Genomic DNA, 22,518 nt, shown 5'->3' with positions numbered 1-22,518 from the left:
AAGATCTGTACCCAAAGATTGGAAAGTTGCACAGATCACATAAATATTCAAGAAAGGTAGTATTAGGCATAAGCTACTAAATTACAGGCCTGTATCATTAATGTTGACATGAAGTAGGTTTTTGGAACATATATTGTGTTTGAACATAATGAATTACCTTGAACAGAACAGTTTATTGACACACAGTCAACAAGGATTTAGAAAACATCGTTCTTGTGAAACACAACTAGCTCTTTATTCGCATGAAGTGTTGAGTGCTATTGACAAGAGATTTCAAATCGATTCCATATCTCTAGATTTCCAGAAGGCTTTTGACATTGTACTACACAAGCACCTTGTGACGAAATTGCTTGCTTATGGAATATCGTCTTAGTTATGTGACTCGATTCATCATTTCCTGTCAGAGAGGTCACAGTTCACAGTAATTGATGGAAAGTCATCAAGTAAAACATGATGGATCTGTGGCATTCCCCAAGGTAGTGTTGTAGACCCTCTGCTGTTCCTCATCTATATTAATGATTTAGGAGATAATCTGAGCAGCCATCTTAGGTTGCTTGCAAATGATGCTGTCATTTATCATCTAGTAGTCATCAGATGATCAAAACAAATTGCAAAACGATTGAGAAAAGATATCTGTACGGTGTGAAAATTGGCGATTGACCCTAAATGAAGAAAAGTTTGAGGTCATCCATATGTGTTAGCGGAATATGTTAAACTTTGGTTACGCAATAAACCAGTCAAATCTAAAGGCTGTAAATTCAACTAAAGACCTAGGAATTACAATTATGAACAACTTAAATTAGAAATAAAACATAGAAAATGTTGTGTGGAAGTCAAACAAAAGACTGCATTTTATTGGCAGAACAGTTAGAAAATGTAACAGATCTACTACACTACACTTGTCCATCTCGTTTTGGAGTACAGCTGTACAGTCTGGGATCCTTACCAGATAGGATTAATGGAGTATATGGAGAAAGTTCAAATAAGAGCAGCACATTTTGTATTATTGTGAAATAGGGGAGGCAGTGTCACTGGCATGATACAGGATTTGGGGTGGACACCATTAAAACAATGGCATTTTTCGCTGCGGCACAATCTTCTCACAAAATTTCAATCAGCAACTTTCTCCTCCAAATGCACAAATATTTTGTTGATGCGACCTACAAAGGGAGAAATGATCATCATATGAAAGTAAGGGAAATCAGAGCTAACACGGAAAGATATAGGTGTTCATTTTTTTCGTGCGTTGTTTGAGATTGAAATAATAGAGAATTATTGTGAAGGCAGTTCAATAAACCCTCAGCCAGGCTCTTAAGTGTGATTTGCAGAGTATCTGTGTAGTTGTAGATGTACTGCAGGTGAATGTTAAAACCTACGTGGCTGCAGCTAGGTTCACATTGGAGAATAGGCCATGTGGTCCAAGAAAACTGCTTTAAACACCTTCAACATCATCAGCATTACAAAAGCGATAAATAAACATCAGGTCAGTATGCTACATCTGTCAAAAGCCATAAACCTCTTTGACAACACCTCAGTTGTCATCCACCCATAATCAGCATCTTGAGCATAATACAGTTAACTGGTGGTGAATGATTTGAGTTTAACCTAGGACATGAGTAATGACATCCAGTGGTATGTTTGCTGGTTTGTGTATATTTATTTGTTATTATATTCCATTATATTTATTTGTTATGTTTGTTACTAGTAATTAGTGTCCCATGATTGCTCAAAGGCCTGTCCCAACTTTTTCCAGTGCTCTGTGGCCCGTCCTAGTGTTGCCATGAGGAGTTCATCAAATGGTTGGCAGTCATTTCGCGATCTTCTTCCTTGTTTTCCCTTCTGGTTTTTTCTTTTAGGGGCAGTTAGTCTGCCATACGATTACTTCATTTCATTTCCAATAATCACAGGGGAATCCACATAATATGTATTGTCCCACAATTCACGTCCAAGATATCAATCACGTACGACGAAAATCTGCGTAATATTACAAACTCCTTGATGAAATTTATAACTTTTTTGTCAAGAAGGGTTTCTGGAACTGCATTTCACAGCATCAACATTGCACTGGACCCTATGCAGGCATTTTAGCTTGGTGAATGGAAAGAGAAATAATAGTTTGGCACATATGATGGATGAAATTCGTAGGTGTATGATAGTGGTTTGTGATGCAAGGTTTTGCTTAACTAGACCAGCAACAGGAAGATAAAGCGAATCACAATTTTTACTGTTTTCATTCTCTCTCATGATGTTTGGTTTGTATTTGATGAACAATACTGAACTAAAACCTCATTAATTGCATTTACCTCATTAGTTGAGATGTGAACATCTGTTCAAACTCCTCTGTAGAGCTTTGAACTGTGTGCATAATTTAGTTCTAGAAGTCCACAACAAACTTCATATATCACAGTTAATATTTTCTGACAAGTAGGTATCCAGTAATGTTATTTTACTAATTTGCTAAAGCTGTCCCTTCATGAGAGCTTGAACAGCTGTTTCTAGGTGCACAAGTACCTGTAACAGCCTTACTCATTTACTGTTGATTGAAATAGTCTACCACTCATTTATTGGGAAAATGTAACCACTGTCTCTAAACGCTTAGGGATAGTAACTATTATGTGTATCAGTACAAATTTGTAACATTTCTTACACTGAACTAGTAATGATTTCATTTTAGGACCTATCTTTTGAGAATAGCTCTCCAAAAATTGCTTTTGTGGTTGAGTATTTTGTCTGACATAAGACACCATAAATCTCCCAACTGTAGCTGCCTGAAGAAAAATATGTGAATTTTAGCGAAGTTGATACACAATATTTCTTTATTCTCAAATTTGATTTCATAATTTCGTTAAACTTTGTCTGAAATTCTGATGTCTTTTTCTTTCTAGTGAATAAAAAAGAAATAAAAATAACGGGAACATATAGCTCTGAATTTTGCACCTTCAGATTACGATTCCACTCCTCTAACCATTATGCCACAAGAGACCGATGTCAGAAGTTTGCTTGTACACTTGGATCCATATGATCATTGAAAGTAATTTTGAGGCTTTTACAATCATTGTAAAAAGTACAATGTTAGCATTTCATCTTTAAAAAGACAAATATGAGCAATTTTAGAAGAAGAAGAAGAAGAAGAAGAAGAAGACGAAGAAGAATACCTAGTTGGTAAAATTTATCTTTCATTTTTAGTTAACCTTGAATGGAAGATAGTGAGCCATCACATAAGCACATTCTTAAAACTTTTATAGCCTCTGTGCCCCATATTTGTTGTTATCCAGATGCTGTCACTGTGATTCAGTCTGGTCTATAATCTGTGTTGTAAGGTAGGCAATCCTTAGCACACAAGGCAAAGGTAAAGACAAAGTGAGTGTTGGATACGTCACAATTCCTCAATCAATGACCCACTTTCTCTGTCTGATGTCATGCCCTGGCCTGGTTTTTGTGCTGCTGTTGCCAAATGGTCTGATTTTTCTGTCTTTTGTCTACAGTGGCCCAGTTTTTTTGCTGTTGAGTGTACCAGAAAGCAAACCAAAAATTAGTAATGTAACTTTATTTTTTTGATGTAACAATTAAAACATTATGACTACCCCTCGTACATACACCAATGGACACTCAGACCGATACTTGGTAACAAAACTGGATGTAAAAATATAGTACACTGTTGTTTATATCTGGCTATTCTGGCAGCTTTTACAATGAAATATTACACAAAAAATAATTTTTTCTGGTAGTTTTCCACAATTTTGAGACAACATTTGTCAAGTTTCCAAAGAAAGTGGCAGGACTATATACTGCTCTTGGTACCAAAAACCAGCTGATTTGTAGCATATCAATGAAGCTCATTAACACATAGTTCAACATTTCTTCTTCTGGTAATGAGCAAAGATTTGAATGACCCTCAACTCCATGTCACATCCTCCATCTTTGCCCTATCTTGAAAGTAGGCTTCATTATCTTTCCTATTACACACACACTCTTCTCCTACACTGATTATAAGAACATTAACAGCAAGTCATGGCTCCTGACCAAGAAGATATTTTATGTGTTCAAGTTTAAATAACAATATAAGCCACACTGGACTTGAATGCAGCTGTACCTTGCAGTGTCACAAAGTTTAGTTCCTGCAACTACAATATGGTTAGTTGAGTAATGACGATGGAATTACTATGCATGCCAACACTGTCACCATTATCCTAGAGAAAGGTAATAACTACAGTAACTCACCAGCTTCTGTAAATTCTGGGTGGTGTACCAGATAAAAATTTAGCAAATTGAAATTTCACATATTAGTCTAAAAATTTTGGAAAACTTTCCTGAAAGGCCATAGCAAGTTTAATTATTTTATCTGCTTCTGACCAATTACAAAAGTAATAAAGACTTCATTTAATACCACTATTATCTCACTGTCATTATAACTTTTACCTCATAGGCCTCTTCTGATATGTTGGCAACTGCGCAACACAATGTTCTAAGCCCTTCAGTAGCAAATTCTTCCAGGTGTCTGAGAGTTGCCTCACGGAACTGTTGCCCATCTGGAGATAACCTTAAACAAACTCAGACCAGTTAGTTAACAGTCTTATAGAAATATATAGAATGGAAGATGAGATGCTACATTTATAAATATTTACCTTTCATATATCACAGTGTCTGCACCTTTACAATATAACTTTATTTCACCAGCTGAATTCCGTGTAATGACTGACATTCTTTTCCTACTGCTTGTAAATTCCAAGACATTCAGAATTTCATATCGCTCTCTAGTTCCCAAAGCACTTATTTCTACATGATGTGGTGTCCTGGTGTCAAAAACATAGCCAAAAAGACAGGCACCACGAACAAGAGCCCTCTCATCTGGAAGAAAAAAAGAAGTAACACAAAAAATAAGAGAAATATATGTTACCTGTGATTCAGAACACTAAATGGGGAAGATGTTTTATTCTACGGCTCAGCTGCTAACAGCTTGTTGTGTCTGTCTGTTGCTCCGTATCACCACCTCACACAGACATTTCCATTCCATCTGAGGATTTGCCATCATAGTATTTACTGCATCTTGCCATTTTCAGTGCTCACTACAGAAATGCTTGGTCTTCATTCTGATCATTTCTTTACCTTTCACCAGTTAAAGATATCAAATATGTGACTGCTCACTGTACTTCCAGAAGTTGTATGACAAATACCTCTGTGGTTAATCTGTGAAGTTTGAGCTGGTCAGAATTTCTGATTAATTAGCGAGTAAGTTTGAATTTTCAAGTAGTGTGCTTCCTCTGGTTATCCCTGATACTACTACAGGAGGTGACAAGCAATTCTGAGGTTGGCTGGAGCAAACTGAAAGTTCAGTCATCTGAGCAGAACAAAGGTAGCCACTAGGTGCAGAAATACCAACTAAAGTCCGATTTATGAACAATGGCAGCCAGCACAGGTCAAGGCACAGAGAGGACAGCAGTAGTGCCAGTTTCAAGCGACACTTGCAGTATGTACATACAGATCATTTGTGCTTGAAGAATGTGTCAATCCTGCAAAATTAAGTCTTTTGCTTGTTTATGCAGAATTTGTCATTTACCACCACCATCAGCCATGACAACTTGCAGCAAATGGAACAAAACTTCACTAAATAATTTGCTATGATCATGTTTAATGCTCATACAGGCTATGAAATTCACAGCAGAGTGCTCAGAACACTACTGAATGCTCGATGGTGGTCAGAAAATGGATGACACCTCAGGTGCACAGAATGAGCCTAAACTTGACAGCTATTGTTCATTGCTCCACTGGCTAGGAAAGTGCTACATGCATAGAAATGAGTCATGAGAATCATGAGTGTAGCCTTCCATAGAACCACGTGTAGCAAATTTTTAAGAAACTTATCATTCTCGCATTTACTGCAGAATACAGTAGGGGAGTCAAATGAAAAACTTTAAAAATGTAATTAAAAATTAAAATTTCACGCCATTGGTCCATAAGTTTACAGTATCATTACTAGTGATGTAAGGAATGCCCTAAAGGCAGCAGCATACTACAAAAAATGAAAACAAAATGATGCCACAATACTAGTTCAAAAATGACTACCCTGCTTGTGACACACGCCAAGGAGGAACAGTGTTCTGTTAAGTTTTCTAAGCAATGAAGATATGAAACCTATTTAAATCCATGGGCAAATGAAGGTGTCATATGGTGATGCATGTCCATTTCTGCAGCAAATGTATGAGTGGAGTAGAAAGTTTGGAAATGGCGTGACTTCTGTGACAGACATTTAGCACCAAGTCAGACGTACTATGCTGCGACATCAAACTACTGCAGCAGTTGAAGCCATTGTGATGGAAAATTGCCATGGGACAGCAGATGAAATAGCCACAAATCTGAACACTAGTCAAGGCTCAGCACATTATATCATTCATGGAGTGCTTAAGTTTTGTAAAGTGTCTGCCACGATTGCTCACTTCAGAACCAAAAATGCGACGCATTGACACCTGCGAAGAAACTGAACCATAAGGTGATGGTTTCTTAATGGGAATCATTACAGGAAATGAAACCTGGGTACACTACCACCACCGAGCAAGGTGGAGCAGTGGTTAGCACACTGGACTTGCATTTGGGAGGATGAAGGTTCAAACCCACATCTGACCATCCTGGTTTGGTTTTTTCATCATTTCCCTAAATCGCCTCATGCAAATGCTGGAATTGTTCCTTTGAAAGGGCATGGCCAACTTGCCTTCCTAATCTGATGGGACCGATGACATCACTGTCTGATCCCCTCCCCCTCCCCCAACCAACCAACAGTACCACCAATCTTAAACAAAGAGAGCAAGCAAGGAATGGTGCCAGTCCTCATCACCAAAACCTAAGGAGTTCTGGACACAGTCATCTGGAGAGAGGAGTTTGCAGACATTCTTTTCGGATGCACAAAGCATTGTCTTGGAACACTACACAACTAGGGGAAACACCATCACAAAGGTATCATATTTCAATGTGTTAAAAATCTATAATAAGATCAAAGCAATGTACACTTCTGACTACAGGTGTCATTTTGCAACTTGATATTGCTCAGCCTCATACTACTTGTGCAACAGTTGCAACCATTGATGATCTGAACTTTGATACTGTGTCACGAATGCCATACTCACAAGATCTCACACTGAGTGATTTCCATGTTTGGACGTTTCAGAGAGGCAATGTGAGGAAAGAAATTTCATTCCGATAGAGAGGTGCAGCAGACGGTGCATAAGTAATTGAGCACACAACCAACAGAATTTTTTTTCAGCAGACTCCATGTACTTTGTACACACTGGAGAGCTTGTTTTGAATGACAGGGAGACAATGTCAAAAAATTATACACTTGTGTTCCAATTTTGTTCCATAAAAAAATTAAAAAATATTTAATATTTTCATTTGACTCCCCTTCATATATTTTCCATGATGTGTTACATAATGGAGAAAAAGGGCTCCTTTTTCAGCTGTATAGAGTGTCACAGTCATTACACAAGATGTCCACTGTGAGGGTGCAGCCCTGAGTATTGTACAGAAACGGATTCATTTCAGTGACTGTAACATTTTTAATGCCCTCTCTTCACAAATCAATTGTCTAGAGCAGTGATATTCAACATGGGCAAGCATATCCTCATGGATACACAAAGGCTTTTTAGGGAATACACAAAATTTGAAATATGCATAGAGTCAGTATATTATGTTTCCTGAATAATCACAAATAACAAAAACTATTTTAGACAGGGAAATTTTAATTGCCCTCTATCCAAGAATCCATTTTGTTTATTCTACTGGTCTATCCAACAATGTTATCTTACAGCTGATCTCAGTAATCATTGTATTGTTTGTTCCAAACACAAACAACAATAACAGTGTCTGCTAACATATGTTACTGACTGATTTATTAACTTTCAGTACTCAGAACAGTTTTGTAACTTATGTGCAGAAAATATAATGAAAAGACATTCCAAGTTGTAAATATTTTATTTTTTATTTGATGACTAGTTTCAGGCCAAGACCCATTTTCAAATCAACATAACAAAGTTGAAATGTCATTTCCGAAGATATCAAAAAATGTATAATGTACATTTACAGTTATCTGTGTGCACTGTAAATGTACATTATGCATTTTTTGAGATATTCCAAAATTCCACTTTCGATTTTGTTATGTTAATTTGAAAATGGGTCTCGACCCGAAACTAGTCATCCAATGAAAAATAAAATATTTGCAACTTGGACTGCTTTTTCATTCTATTAATGAACAGAAGTTGCAGACCCAAGCTACTCCAGCATGCTGGAAGTTTGTGTTACGTGCAGGTACACTGTATGATCAAAGGTATGTGGACACCTTGCTGAAAATGACTTACATGTTCGTGGTGCCCTCCATCGGTAATGCTGGAATTCAATATGGTGTTGGCCCACCCTTAGCCTTGATGACAGCTTCCACCCTCGCAGGCATACCTTCAATCAGGTGCTGGAAGGTTTCTTGGGCAATGGCAGCCAATTCTTCATGCTGTGCTGCACTGAGGAGAGGTGTCGATGTCGGTCGGTGAGGCCTGGCATGAAGTCAGCGTTCCAAAACATCCCAAAGATGTTCTATAGGATTTAGGTCAGGACTCTGTGTAGGCCAGTCTATTACAGGGATGTTATTGTCATGTAATCACTCTGCCACAGGCTGTGCATTATGAACAGGTGCTCGATCATTTTGAAAGATGCAATCGCCATCCCCGAATTGCTCTTCAACAGTGGGAAGCAAGAAGGTGCTTAAAACATCAATGTAGGCCTGTGCTGTGATAATGCCATGCGAAACACAAAGGTGTGCAGGCCCCTTCCATGAAAAATATGACCACACCATAACACCACCGTCTCCGAATTTTACTACTAGCACTACACACGCTGGCAGATGACGATCACTGGGTATTTGCCAAACCCAAACCCTGCCATCGGATAGCCACATTGTGTACCGTGATTCGCCACTCCAAACAATGTTTTTCCAATGTTCAGTCATCCAATGTTCAGTCATCCAATGTTTATGCTCCTTACACCAAGTGAGGGTTATTTGGCATTTACTGGTGTAACGTGTGGGTTATGAGTAGCTGCTTGAACATGAAATCCATGTTTTCTCACCTCCTGCCTACCTGTCATAGTACTTGCAGTGGATCCTGATGCAGTTTGGAATTCCTGTGTGATGGTCTGGATAAATGTCTGCCTATTACACATTATGACCCTCTTCAACTGTCGGTGGTCTCTGTAAGTCGAGAGACGAGGTCAGCCTGTACGCTTTTGTACTGTACGTGTCCCTTCATATTTCCACTTCACTATCACACCGGAAACAGTGGACCTAGGGATGTTTAGGAGTATAGAAATCTTGCATACAGACGTATGACACAAGTGACACCCAATCACCTGACCACATTCGAAGTTCATGAGTTCCATGGAGTGCCCCATTCTGGTCTCTCACGATGTCTAATGGGTACTGAGGTCGCTGGCAGTACCTGGTACCTGGTAATAGGTGGCAAAAAAATGCCCCTAACATGAAAAACATATGTTTTTGGGAGTGTCCGCATACTTTTGATCACATAGTGTATGTTTTCTTTACTCAAAGCCACACATCTCATTCTTTATATGTGTAAACTGATTTTCAGATTAACACTGTTAAATTTCTTTTTATTATTGTGGTAGTAGACTACATATTTTAATATTTGTTGGCAGATGGATAAATTCTTTGTAAGAGCAAAACATAAAACCAATGAAATAAGTGATAGTAGTAGTAGTAGTAGTAGTAGTAGTATTGAACCACTGCCAGTGAAAAGTGTGATAAGGCATTTTCCAGCAGGGGACATAGGTGAAAATACTGTTGAAGTTGAGCCATCTACACGTAAGACAAATAACCCAAGAAACATAAAATCTAATATTACAGTGAATCTTACATTAAATATGGATTTGTATCTTATATCTGTGATCCACCTCTTCCCTCAGAATTATTTTGAACCAAACTCTGTTGAATAATTCTATGAAACCATCCATACTTCACAGACACTTGGTAACTGATCACGGCAATTATAAAGACAAGTCAGTCAAACTTTTCAGATGCAAAGCAGAAAATGTAGATAAGACTGGAAACAAAATACATAATTTTACAAAATCAACAATGGTGGCACTGGAGACATTATATCAGTTAGCGTTGCTATTGCAAAAAGTAAATCACTTTATATGGCAGTTCAATGTCTTATCATTCCTGGTTCTTTGATGTAACAGATAAAATGTTACACAAAAATTCTGCTAGAGTTGTTGTTGTTGTTGTTGTCGTGGTCTTCACTCCAGAGACTGGTTTGATGCAGCTCTTCATGCTACTCTATCCTGTGCAAGCTTCTTCATCTCCATGTAACTACTGCAACCTACAACCTTCTGAATCTGCTTAGTGTATTCATCTCCTGGCCTCCCTCTACGATTTTTACCCTCCATGCTGCCCTCCAATACTAAATTGGTGATCCCTTGATGTCTCAGAACATGTCCTACCAACCTATCCCTTCTTCTAGCCAAGTTCTGCCACAAATTCCTTTTCTCCCCAATTCTGTTTAATACCTCTTCATTAGTTACATGATCTACCCATCTAATCTTCAGTATTCTACAGTAGCACCACATTTTGACAGCTTCTATTCTCCTCTTGTCTAAACTATTTATCGTCCACATTTCACTTCCATGCAGGGTACACTCCATACAAATACTTTCAGAAAGGACTTCCTGACACTTAAATTTACACTCAATGTTAACAAATTTCTCTTCTTCAGAAACGCTTTTCTTGCCACTGCAGTCTACATTTTATATCCTCTCTACTTTGGCCATCATCAGTTATTTTGCTCCCCAAATAGCAAAACTCATCTACCACTTTAAGTGTCTCATTTCCTAATCTAATTCCCTCAGCATCACCTGGTTTAATTCGAGAACATTCCATTATCCTCGTTTTGCTTTTGTTGATGTTCATCTTATATCCTCCTTTCAAGAACTTTCCATTCTAGTCAACTGCTCTTCCAGGTCCTTTTACACTGTCCATTCCTTCAACTGCTCTTCCAGGTCTTCTGCTGTCTCTGACAGAATTACAATGTCATCGGCAAACCTCAACATTTTTATTTCTTCTCCTTGGATTTTAGTTCCTACTCCATATTTTTCTTTTGTTTCCTTTACTGCTTGCTCAGTATACAGACTGAATAACATCAGAGATAGGCTACAAACCTATCTCACTCCCTTCTCAGCCCTAGTTCCCTTTCATGCTACTTGATTCTTATAACTGCCATCTGGTTTCCATACAAATTGTAAATAGCCTTTCCCTCCCTGTATTTGACCCCTGCCACATTCAGAATTTGTGAGAAAGTATTCCAGTCAACATTGTCAAAAGCTCTCTCTAAGTCTACAAATGCTAGAAACATAGTTTTGCCTTTCCTTAATCTATTTTCTAAGATAAGTCGTAGGGTCAGTATTACCTCATGTGGTCCAACATTTCTACGGAATCCAAACTCATCTTCCCCAAGGTCAGCTTCTACCAGTTTTTCCATTCATCTGTAAAGAATTTTTATTAGTATTTTGCAGTCGTGACTTATTAAACTGATTGTTCAGTAACTTTCACACCTGTCAACACCTTCTTTCTTTGGGATTGGAATTATTATATTCTTCTTGAAGTCTGACATTATTTTGCCAGTCTCACACATCTTGCTTACCAGGTAGTAGATTTGTCAGGGCTGGCTCTCCTAAGGCTACCAGTAGTTCTAATGGAATGTTGTCTACTCCTGGGGCCTTGTTTTGATTTTGGTCTTTCAGTGCTCTGTCAAATTCTTTGCGCAGTATCATATCTCCCATTTCATATTCATCTACATCCTCTTCCATTTCCATAATAATGCCCTCAAGTACAGCCTTTGTATAGACCCTCCGTATACTCCTTCCACCTTTCTGCTTTACCTTCTTTGCTTAGAACTGGTTTTCCATATGAGATCTTGATATTCATATAGATGGTTCTCCTTTCTCCAAAGGTCTCTCTGATTTTCCTGTAGGCAGTTTCTCTCTTACCACTAGTGATACATGCTTCTACACCCTTGCATTTGCCCACTAATCATCCCTGCTAAGACATGTTGCACTTCCTGTTGATCTCATTTTTGAGACATTTGTATTCCTTTTTGCCTGCTTCATTTACTGCATTTTTATATTTTCGCCTTTAATCAATAACTTCAATATCTCTTCTGTTACCTAAGGATTCCTACTAGCCTTCCAGTGTCTCCAGCCGTCTTCCACATGTACAACCTTCTTTCACGATTATTAAACCAATTGTTAGCTATCATTAAGTTATGCTCTGTGCAAAATTCTACCAGGTGGCTTCCTCTTTCATTCCTTACCCCCATTCCATATTCACCTACTACTTTTCCTTTTCTTCCTTTTCCTACTATTGAATTCCAGTCCCCCATGACTATTAAATTTTTGTCTCCCTTCACTATCTGAATAATGTCTTTTATCTCATCATACATTTCATCAATCTCTTTATCATCTGCAGAGCTAGTTGGCACATAAACTTGTACGACTGTGGTAGGCATGGGCTTCATGTCTATCTTGGCTACAATAATGTGTAACAATGCTGTTCATAGTAACTTACCCATGCTCCTATTTTTTTATTCATTATTAAACCTACTCCTGCATTACCTCTATTTGTGTTTGTATTTATAACCCTGCATTGACCTGACCAGAAGTCTTGTTCCTCTTGACACTGAACTTCACTAATTCCCACTATATCTAACTTTAACCTATCCATTTCCATTTTTAAATTTTCTAACCTGCCTGCTCTATTAAGGTACCTGACATTCCACACTTTGATCTGTGTAATGCCTGTTTTGTTTCTCCTGATAACAATGTCCTCCTGAATAGTCCCCGCCTGAAGATCTGAATGGAGGACTATTTTACCTCCAGAATTTTTTATCCAAGTTGACGCCATCATCATTTAACCATATAGTAAAGCTACATGCCCTCAGAAAAAATTACAGCTGTAGTTTCCCCTTGTTTTCAGCCGTTCCAGTACCAGCACAGCAAGGCCGTTTTGTTTAATGTTACAAGGCCAGATCAGTCAATCATCCAGACTGCTGCCCCTGCAACTACTGAAAAGGTTGCTAATAGAGTAATCAAAATAATTTCGAATTCTGACAGAAGTGTAGTGCATAGTATTCGTGACATGGCACAAGATACTGTTGGCCAAATAGAAGAAAATATTAAAGTGGACAAAAGAAATGGTGGGGATGTCAGACGATGCTGAGCTACATAGACATAATGTTTCATAATTCATGTTACACACTTCTAGAGATAGTAGAGGGTACTTAGTAGATCAAGTTTCACATCCGGAAACAGTGTCCAATGACACTACAAAATATCAAAGTTATAGGTGCCGGCGCCTGTAAATGTATGTACACACAGGATGATTCCATGATGATGTTACAAACTTTTATGATGATGGAGATGGACAAATGTAGCAATTTGAGGTAAGGGACCCCGGTTTGGAAATAAACGAGTCAAAAGTTACAAGTGAAATCATTCTGATACCTCTGACAATGGAATACATGTACCGGTACTGTTTTTGCTAAGAATGTAGGGTATGCAACTTTCAGAGGTGGTAGTATGGACCAAGACAATAAAAAATGTCTAGTAAACATCAGCTCTAAAATGCATACCTGAGGAGCTATGAGCAATTGTTCTTATTCACCAGTGTGAAAAACATGTCATCTATTGAACAAGAGCTCATAGCTCTTAAGTGTGTATTTTGGAGCCCATGTTTATAAGACATTTTTTCTTGTTTTAGACCCTCTGATTGTTGCCTACCCTACAATCTTAGCAACATCAGTGCTGGTACGTATGTTCCACTGTCAGAGGTATCAGAACGATTTTCGCTTATAACTTTTGACTGGTTCATTTCTGGTACAGGGATCCTTACCTCAAATTGATACACTTATTCTTCTCCATCATCCATGAAACTCTGTAACATCATCATTGAATCACACATTATATACATACATTCACAGGTGCCGGCACTTGTAACTTTGATGCTCAGTAGTGTCATTGGATGATGTTTCCAGACATGGGTTAAACTTGACCTACTAAGTCCACTCTAAAACTTCTAAAAGTGTTGAACACCCTGTATATAGACACTTTTTTACTTTAAAAAGGTGCTATTGCTGATGAAATTCTAGGCTGTAAACAATAACCAGTTATACAATGAGAGAGGATATTTTTAAAATTCTTGATAACTGTACAAGATTAAAATTAAATTTGTCATAGGACTCGTGTGTTAGTTTGTCCACAGATGGTGCTACTTGATTGACAGGTAAAAAGGTGATCTCATTGTTCGTATTCACAAAATTAACCCCAAAGTAATATGGAAATTTTGAATTATATGCAGAAAATTTGGTAGCGGAAAAAAACCCTCCAAAAAAGTAGTCAACCTGATAAATTCATATGTACTGTGCTTCACCTTTTCAAAAAAGTGGGCGAGGAAATGAGAGCTACATGCTCAATTGTTTTTGCATACCGATGAGCACTGGCTATCATAAAGATGTGGACTGACTCATCTTTTTACTAAAAAATGAGGTAAAATTGTTTCATTACATAATTGGAATCTGATTTGGAGAAGCATTTCAAGGATGAAGAGTGGATTTGCCAATTAGCTTATTTGACAGATATATTCAACAAATATAACAAGCTCAATCTTGAGCTCCAAGGTTTTGACACAAATACTTTTAAAACACATGAGAAAGTAAACTGGTTTTATAAGAAAGTTTTATTTTGAACTGAAAAAAAGGGAATACTTTGTCCAAACATGGTGAACTAAATGAAATTAGTATTGCTGATGGACTTTTGGAAATAATCTAATTCCAGCCACAAAAACTCAGTAACAGTCTTTAAAATACTTTTCAGAAATTAAGATAGATCTAAATACATAAGAATGGATTAGAAATTCGTTTTGTACTGCCACCATCAATTTCTCTGATGTTCCTGTAAAACTGAAGGAAAGACTTTTGGAAATGTCCATTGACAGTTCACTGAAAATAAAAATTGTAAATATGTCAATTTGTGGTTTCTGGTGCATGCAAAGAGTACATTGACCTAAGTGACCCTACCATTACACACTTTCTTCCATTACCCTCTACTTATTTGTGTTGGCAGGATTTCTCTGCATTGACAGCAATCAAAACCAAACAAAGTAATTGCTGGAATCCAGAATCACCATTGATAAGCTAAAGAAGATTCAGTCATGAATAGATGAGCTGGTGTCCAGAAAACAAGCTCAGGCATCTCATTAACATGGAAGAAACATATCAAAGTCACATAACATTTTTGTGTGTATGTGCCACTTGTAATGTAGTTCCTGTATTTATTTTATACGTTTATAGCAAAAATGGCTAGAGGACAAATGTGAGGATGTAGAGGCTTATCTCACTAGGGGTAAGATAGATACTTCCTACAGGAAAATTAAAGAGGCCTTTGGAGAAAGGAGAACCACTTGCAGGAATATCAAGAGCTTCGATGGAAACCCAGTTCTAAGCAAAGAAGGGAAAGCAGAAAGGTGGAAGGAGTATATAGAGGGTCTATACAAGGGTGATGTACATGAGGACAATATTATGGAAATGGAAGAGGATGTAGATAAAGATGAAATGGGAGATATGATACTGAGTGAAGAGTTTGACAGAGCACTGAAAGACCTGAGTCGAAACAAGGCCCCGGGAGTAGACAACATTCCATTAGAACTACTGACAGCCTTGGGAGAGCCAGTCCTGACAAAACTCTACCATCTGGTGAGCAAGATGTATGAGACAGGCGAAATACCCTCAGACTTCAAGAAGAATATAATAATTCCAATCCCAAAGAAAGTAGGTGTTGACAGATGTGAAAATTGCCGAACTATCAGTTTAATAAGTCACAGCTGCAAAATACTAACGCGAATTCTTTACAGACGAATGGAAAAACTGATAGAAGCCGACCTCGGGGAAGATCTAGTTGGATTTCGTAGAAATGTTGGAACACGTGAGGCAATACTGACCCTACGACTTATCTCAGAAGAAAGATTAAGGAAAAGCAAACCTACGTTTCTAGCATTTGTAGACTTAGAGAAAGCTTTTGACAATGTCGACTGGAATACTCTCTTTCAAATTCTGAAGGTGGCAGGGATAAAATACAGGGAGTGAAGGGCTATTTACAATTTGTACAGAAACCAGATGGCAGTCATAAGAGTCGAGTGGTATGAAAGGGAAGCAGTGGTTGGGAAGGGAGTGAGACAGGGTTGTAGCCTATCCCCGAAGTTATTCAATCTGTATATTGAGCAAGCAATAAAGGAAACAAAAGAAAAGTTTGGAGTTGGTATTAAAATCCATGGAGAAGAAATAAAAACTTTGAGGTTCGCCGATGACATTGTAATTCTGTCAGAGACAGCAAAGGACTGGGAAGAGCAGCTGAATGGAATGGACAGTGTCTTGAAAGGAGGGTATAAGATGAACATCAACAAAAGCAAAACGAGGATAATGGAATGTAGTCGAATTAAGTCAGGTGATGCTGAGGGAATTAGATTAGGAAATGAGACACTTAAAGTAGTAAAGGAGTTTTGCTATTTGGGGAGCAAAATAACTGATGATGGTCGAAGTAGAGAGGATATAAAATGTAGAATGGCAATGGCAAGGAAAGCGTTTCTGAAGAAGAGAAATTTGTTAACATCGAGTATAGATTTAAGTGTCAGGAAGCCGTTCCTGAAAGTATTTGTATGGAGTGTAGCCATGTATGGAAGCGAAACGTGGTCGATAAATAGTTTAGACAAGAAGAGAAATAGAAGCTTTTGCAATGTGGTGCTACAGAAGAATGCTGAAGATTAGATGGGTAGATCACATAACTAATGAGGAGGTATTTAACAGAATTGGGGAGAAGAGGAGCTTGTGGCACAACTTGGCTAGAAGAAGGGATCGGTTGGTAGGACATGTTCTTAGACATCGAGGGATCACCAATTTAGTATTGGAGGGCAGCGTGGAGGGTAAAAATCGTAGAGGGAGACCAAGAGAAGAATACACTAAGCAGATTCAGAAGGATGTAGGCTGCAGTAGGTACTGGGAGATGATGAAGCTTGCACAGGATAGAGTAGCATGGAGAGCTGCATCAAACCAGTCTCAGGACTGAAGATGACAACAACAACAACAACAACAACATAGCAAAATCCTCTTTTGTTGTAGTATTTAGTAAGTTATAAATTTTATAATTTATTTTTGATATGGTTATGTATAATTTGAGTCATAACTCTAGGGCTAGGCCTAAGAGTACAGTATGGAATGGAAAATTGTCTTTGGTGGTACACGGGGAAAAAAGGCTGAATACCATGGGTATTAGCTAAATTTCTTGAAGTAATTATTTTCTGAGTTGGTTAATTAGGATTTTCTGAGAAATGCTTCACATGGTTGTCAAAGTGCTTAAGTTAAAAAACAGCAAAAGGACAAGTGTTTAAAATATGCTTAACTGGAGTGATAAATTTCAATTATTATTAAAGCCATTGCTTAGAACTTAAATTTTACATAGTAAAACAGTGGTTACAAAAACCCAGTATAGGCCATAACAGTTCAAAGGCCTACACCTACCTTATTAACATTACAGGTCAGTGATAGTGTTTCTGTTTGTATGTTTGTGTTTATGTGTGTATTGTTACTTTGTCAGGTTAGAAGTGTTATTCCAAAATCCAGTCAGAAGGTAGAACAGTATTTGAGAGCCCCTTCGTTGAGTCAGTGGTTTAGTAATTTTACAGTGAAAGTTTGTGCATGGCCCACTGAATACACCAGAAACATTTGTGTGCCTGAAAGTGTAACTGGTAATAACTGAAAACAATAACAGATTCAATGTCCCCATGCATCACTCAAGTTCTGCACAATGCAAAGGCTTGTATGTATCCCATGAAAACAAATAATGTCCATATAAATAAGTACAATACACTACTACAATACTATAAGTACAATACACTATTCCAAAATTGCTGTCTTTTAGTAGTGAAGTGTTAGAGCCACCTCATGTCCAAATCTTCAGCACTTTGCTTCTGTTGAGTGGCACATTGTAAGGAAAATACCCTTTACACTCTAAAGCAGACAGTGTATGTTGGTATGAGATAGTTTGTTGCCATTGATTTTGAACAAATAGTAGCTTTGCTCCAGAACAGTCATTTTGCTAAAACATACCAGTGTGTTGTTCTTTCATTTCTATATTCCAACAAAATTTATCAGTTAAGTGGAATTTAATTCAGCAATTATTTACTTTGTTTACTGTACATTTACTTGATACCACTTTTGCCTAATTAGGCTGGTGACTGTATTTATTTGTATGACGGCAGCTTTTACTGTTCAACTATAATACTGTTGGTTTACTTCCTGCTAGAATAACTGTTGCATCCTTATTTCAATACATAATCTTTCAGGTGATGAAATACAGTATGATTTCTTTCCATTGGCATACACGATTATGGTCAACTGTAAATCCTTTCAAAGGGTCACTACAGGGTGCAACTGCAATTACAATAAAATCTTAAAATGTTATTAAGCCGTAACTGCATGTTTCATTCACAATCTTGCTCATATCATATCATATTATATCATATCATGGAAGTGTGAATACTGTATGCATCAAGGATGACAGCAAGTGTTTACTTTCCAGTTAATGAGTTATCCCTGTTCAGTGTGAATGTAATATGTAGGGCTTCTCAACTGTAGGAAGCATTTATTAGCTGAGGGTTGCAGGGTCTTGTGCGGTAGGTAAGTGGGTGGGAGGGGGAGGTGATGGGATGGTGTTTACTGTATTTGAATCTTTAAATGCACTCTTGATCCACCTCTTGTGCTTTCCGCTGTTGTACATACTCTCGGCAAATAGTCACTAATGCGAGAGTTCACACTCCACTCCACTGATAGCATTCGATTTCTCAGCAGTGCCACAGCACAGCCAAAAAGAAGAATATATGTCGGATTTACCCAAATTTCTGTGCCAAGTCAGTGAATAATGGGAGAGTATAACATAGGAATCAACAGACTCTCATTAATGAAGACAAGGGCTATCAATTCAGTGCAGAATCCCACATTAGCAAATAACTGCCAAGGGAGTACCCAAGAATAGACATGACAAGATTTGGATAAAGAGTGCCCACAAAGAGATTTGAGTATGACACTCGTCAACATTTTGGGATATTTCAGCACTGGTGATCAGCTGGAAACCAATTAGCTTTACATCGTCAGAATATGCAGGAAAAATTTACATTCGGACAAACTGCACAATGTTAGTGAATTTCCATCACAGCAGCAGCAAATTGCAAATAACAATGCAGTAACTCAACAGAAATCTATTGAAGAAATCAGAATTAGTTATCTGATTGCAAAGACATTCATTGAAAAATGTATACAAGCATGAATGAGAGACACTGAAGCTTCTGTGATAAGCTAGCCCAATACTTCCTGGACTTGGGAAGAGAAATTGATTTGAGAACTGTAGGGGCCCCCTAAATGGCTCAGATTCTGATGACTTGCTGTGTGTAGAGTGCAAACATTTTCTAGATTAGGCAACTCTCCATTGAATCCTGATAATGATAACTACAGAAAATCCAAAGAAATGACTCCTAAGGATTAAAATCTGAGTGACCGATTGATGAAGCATTTACAACAAAGTCCCAGAGGTTGAAGCAGCCCTAAAAAGCAGCAAAACTCATATAATAATAGGTAGAGAAAACTTCACGATGGCAGTCCCAAGCACAGAGCCTCACATAACTAGAGACAGGAAAGAGGAGGAAGAGGAATAAATGAGCTTGTAAAAAAACCTGGGTCCATCTGGCTCCAAATGGCAACATCCTGTAAGGGCCCCTACCAAGTGTTACTAGATGAAACTCACTCAGTGGTTTTGACGATGGATGAGGAATTTAAACTCCCAGTATACTGTTAGTAAGTTTCCGTCACAACAGCAGCAAATTTAAAGTAAAAATGCAGTAACTCAACAGAAATCTGTTGAAGAAATCACAGTGTGGACTAAAGCACAAAAGAAGAAGAAGAAGAAGAAGAAGAAGAAGAAGAAGAAGAAATACAATCCAATATTATCTTGGAATTTCACTTCATATCTTGTACAATATACAATTTCACTGAAAGAAAGTACTTGCCCAAGTGGTAGCTCATTAGAGAAATGCACTATTGGTTCACACAAAGCATTGGGTCCAATGGTTCCGAGGAGTCCCAAGTTCTGCAATATGGATCAATTGAAGTATCCTTGAAATCCTTCTAGACTTATGTTTAAAATGAGATTCTTTGCAGGCACTCTTAGAGGAAATTCCTTGCTAAAAACCAGCAAACAAAAATATATGAAAATGTTCTTAGATAAGTATGAAATACAGGATTTTGGCATTTCAAAAGACACTATTTCTGGATAAAAATTTGTCAGAATCAGAAACAAAAAATATAGAAGCTTTGAAGCTAAACCAATAATCAAAATTATGAAATGACTGCTACTTCTGAGTACATAGTTGGTCACAAAACAACAGTTGATAATCTTATTGAATTCTAATCCAGTTCAGAAAAAACTCACTCTTCTTGCAATGAAATATAAGAACAAAAAGTATAATTTGTTAACTGTCATGCACCAATAGACGAAGATAACAGGAACAATCCAAGTGAAACCAAGAATTCTGGAATCTACTGGACAACAAAATATTCAAAATCCAACTTTATTGTCCAAGATATCTTTCATGCACAAATAGGAAAAAAAAAGAATAAAAATGGCAACACTGTAAGAGTATTCCTGGCACAAAAATAGAGGCTCATAATTTAATCTCTGCACATCTTTCCATCTGAAGTTACGTCAACTTTGTTAAAGAAAGTTAATGCATGAGTTCCCTCCAAATCCAATGTTAGGTGAATTCCAACTGGACCATGCAGTTACTTCTTAACTAAGTATGAAGGAAATTACGAATGTTAAAGTAACAAGAAGTGGGGAGCTAGATTATGATTGTTATCTTTCTAAAATTAAGTTAAAGCTTCTACATCACAAAACTCTTAGAAGGCCGAGAAAATTAATAATGTGCCACAAAGCCGGGCTCTACATTACACAAGGAATTATGGAAAACATGCAGGAAGAAATTAAAATTATTGAAAATGGTAAATGGCAAGAATTGCCCAAACAGATCAACAGTTCAGCAAAGAAAATATTTGAATCAGTTAAAAGAAATTTTGGTGGAAAAAAAAATCTCTGGAAAAAATGACCACTATGAGCTATTTAAGAAACAAAGAAAAGAAACAACAAGAATAATGAGTGTCAAAAGAGTTTTTGAAATTTCACAGCTAGTGGAAAGAATAATTTCATAAAAAATAACTTCAGCCATTTTTATCAGATCTTCAATAATACCCTAAAGAGCTAACAATTCCTGAGTGTCTGCTTCAAAAATGCAAATGGTAAAATTCGCCTTAACAATAGCAAAAACTGTGATATGCTGGAAATGCATTTAAAATACAATTTGAGCTGCACAGAGTCAAACCATAAATTAGAATTTCCCGAAATTCATGAAAGCCTAGAAGCTGATTCACTACCTAGACTTGAAGAAAGTAAGGAAGTACTAAAAACTTTAAAAAATAACAAAAATAAAGGAGTAGACTGATCTTTTAAAATGGTCTGTACTTAAAATCACAGATGATCTACAATTAATCTCAGAAGAAGTGTGGAAAATAGAGAAGATTCCAGATCAATAGAAAGTGGCTCTGAAACACTCATTGCACATTTAAAGCAACAAGTATGATACTGAACAATGGAAACTCCAGGTAGGAGTATCAACAAAGTATACAAAGATAGATTGCTACTTACCGTAATGATACAAGCTAAGTTGCCGACAGGTACAATTAAAAGGCACTTACACATAAGCTTTCGGCCACAGCCTTCATCTAAAAAAGAAAAACACACATCATTCATTCACGCAAGCAAGCACACCTAATGCACACTTGACCGCCAACTCTATCAGGTAAGGAAAGAATGCATTCTGGCCTGAGCTGCTGGAGTTGGCAGTCATTTGTACGTGAGGTGTGCTTGCTAGTGTGAATGAATGATGTGTGTTTCTCTTATTCAGACAAAGACTGTGGCCAAAATCTTATGTGTAAGTGTCTTTTAATTGTGTCTGTCTGCAACTTAGCATGTTATCTTTACAGTAAGCAGCAATCTATCTTTTCCTAGATAGTTAAGTATGATGATGACAATTTCAGATGTATATTCAGTACCACTATCACTAATTTTAGGTGTTTCTGGGTGAGAATCAGCTCCATTACAATAATATGTGAGGCAGCAGGCAGGTAGAGAGCCCCTGATGTGTAATTACATAAGTGGCCTTTTTGTATACCACAAGGTGACTGGGCTTGAGCCGCACGATTGTGGTGACACTGCAGAAAGGCCAAGCAAACTACAAACAGGCCTATAGAGTATTTCCACACCACTGATAAAGGAAGGCTTTGATCTGTACATGCCTGTAAGCAATGTATTGGCACA

General features: G+C 37.5%; 1 protein-coding gene across 1 annotated transcript in view; it reads right to left on the bottom strand.

Moving 5' to 3' along the window:
- The window catches only part of LOC124790110 (probable phospholipid-transporting ATPase IA), a 355,816-nt gene that overhangs the window by 133,468 nt on the left and 199,830 nt on the right, over positions 1-22,518 (bottom strand). Inside the window, exons 11-12 of the mRNA XM_047257683.1 lie at positions 4,626-4,848; positions 4,420-4,540 (exon numbers count right to left, since the gene is read on the bottom strand). Of these exons, the coding sequence (XP_047113639.1) occupies positions 4,420-4,540; positions 4,626-4,848 (344 nt within the window). The remainder of the gene's footprint in view (positions 1-4,419; positions 4,541-4,625; positions 4,849-22,518) is intronic.

The sequence above is a fragment of the Schistocerca piceifrons genome, chromosome 3, assembly GCF_021461385.2.
Source record: "Schistocerca piceifrons isolate TAMUIC-IGC-003096 chromosome 3, iqSchPice1.1, whole genome shotgun sequence".
Taxonomy (NCBI): domain Eukaryota; kingdom Metazoa; phylum Arthropoda; class Insecta; order Orthoptera; family Acrididae; genus Schistocerca; species Schistocerca piceifrons.
Note: the sequence above shows the minus strand (reverse complement) of the source record. Positions and strands in the feature narration are given on the sequence as shown.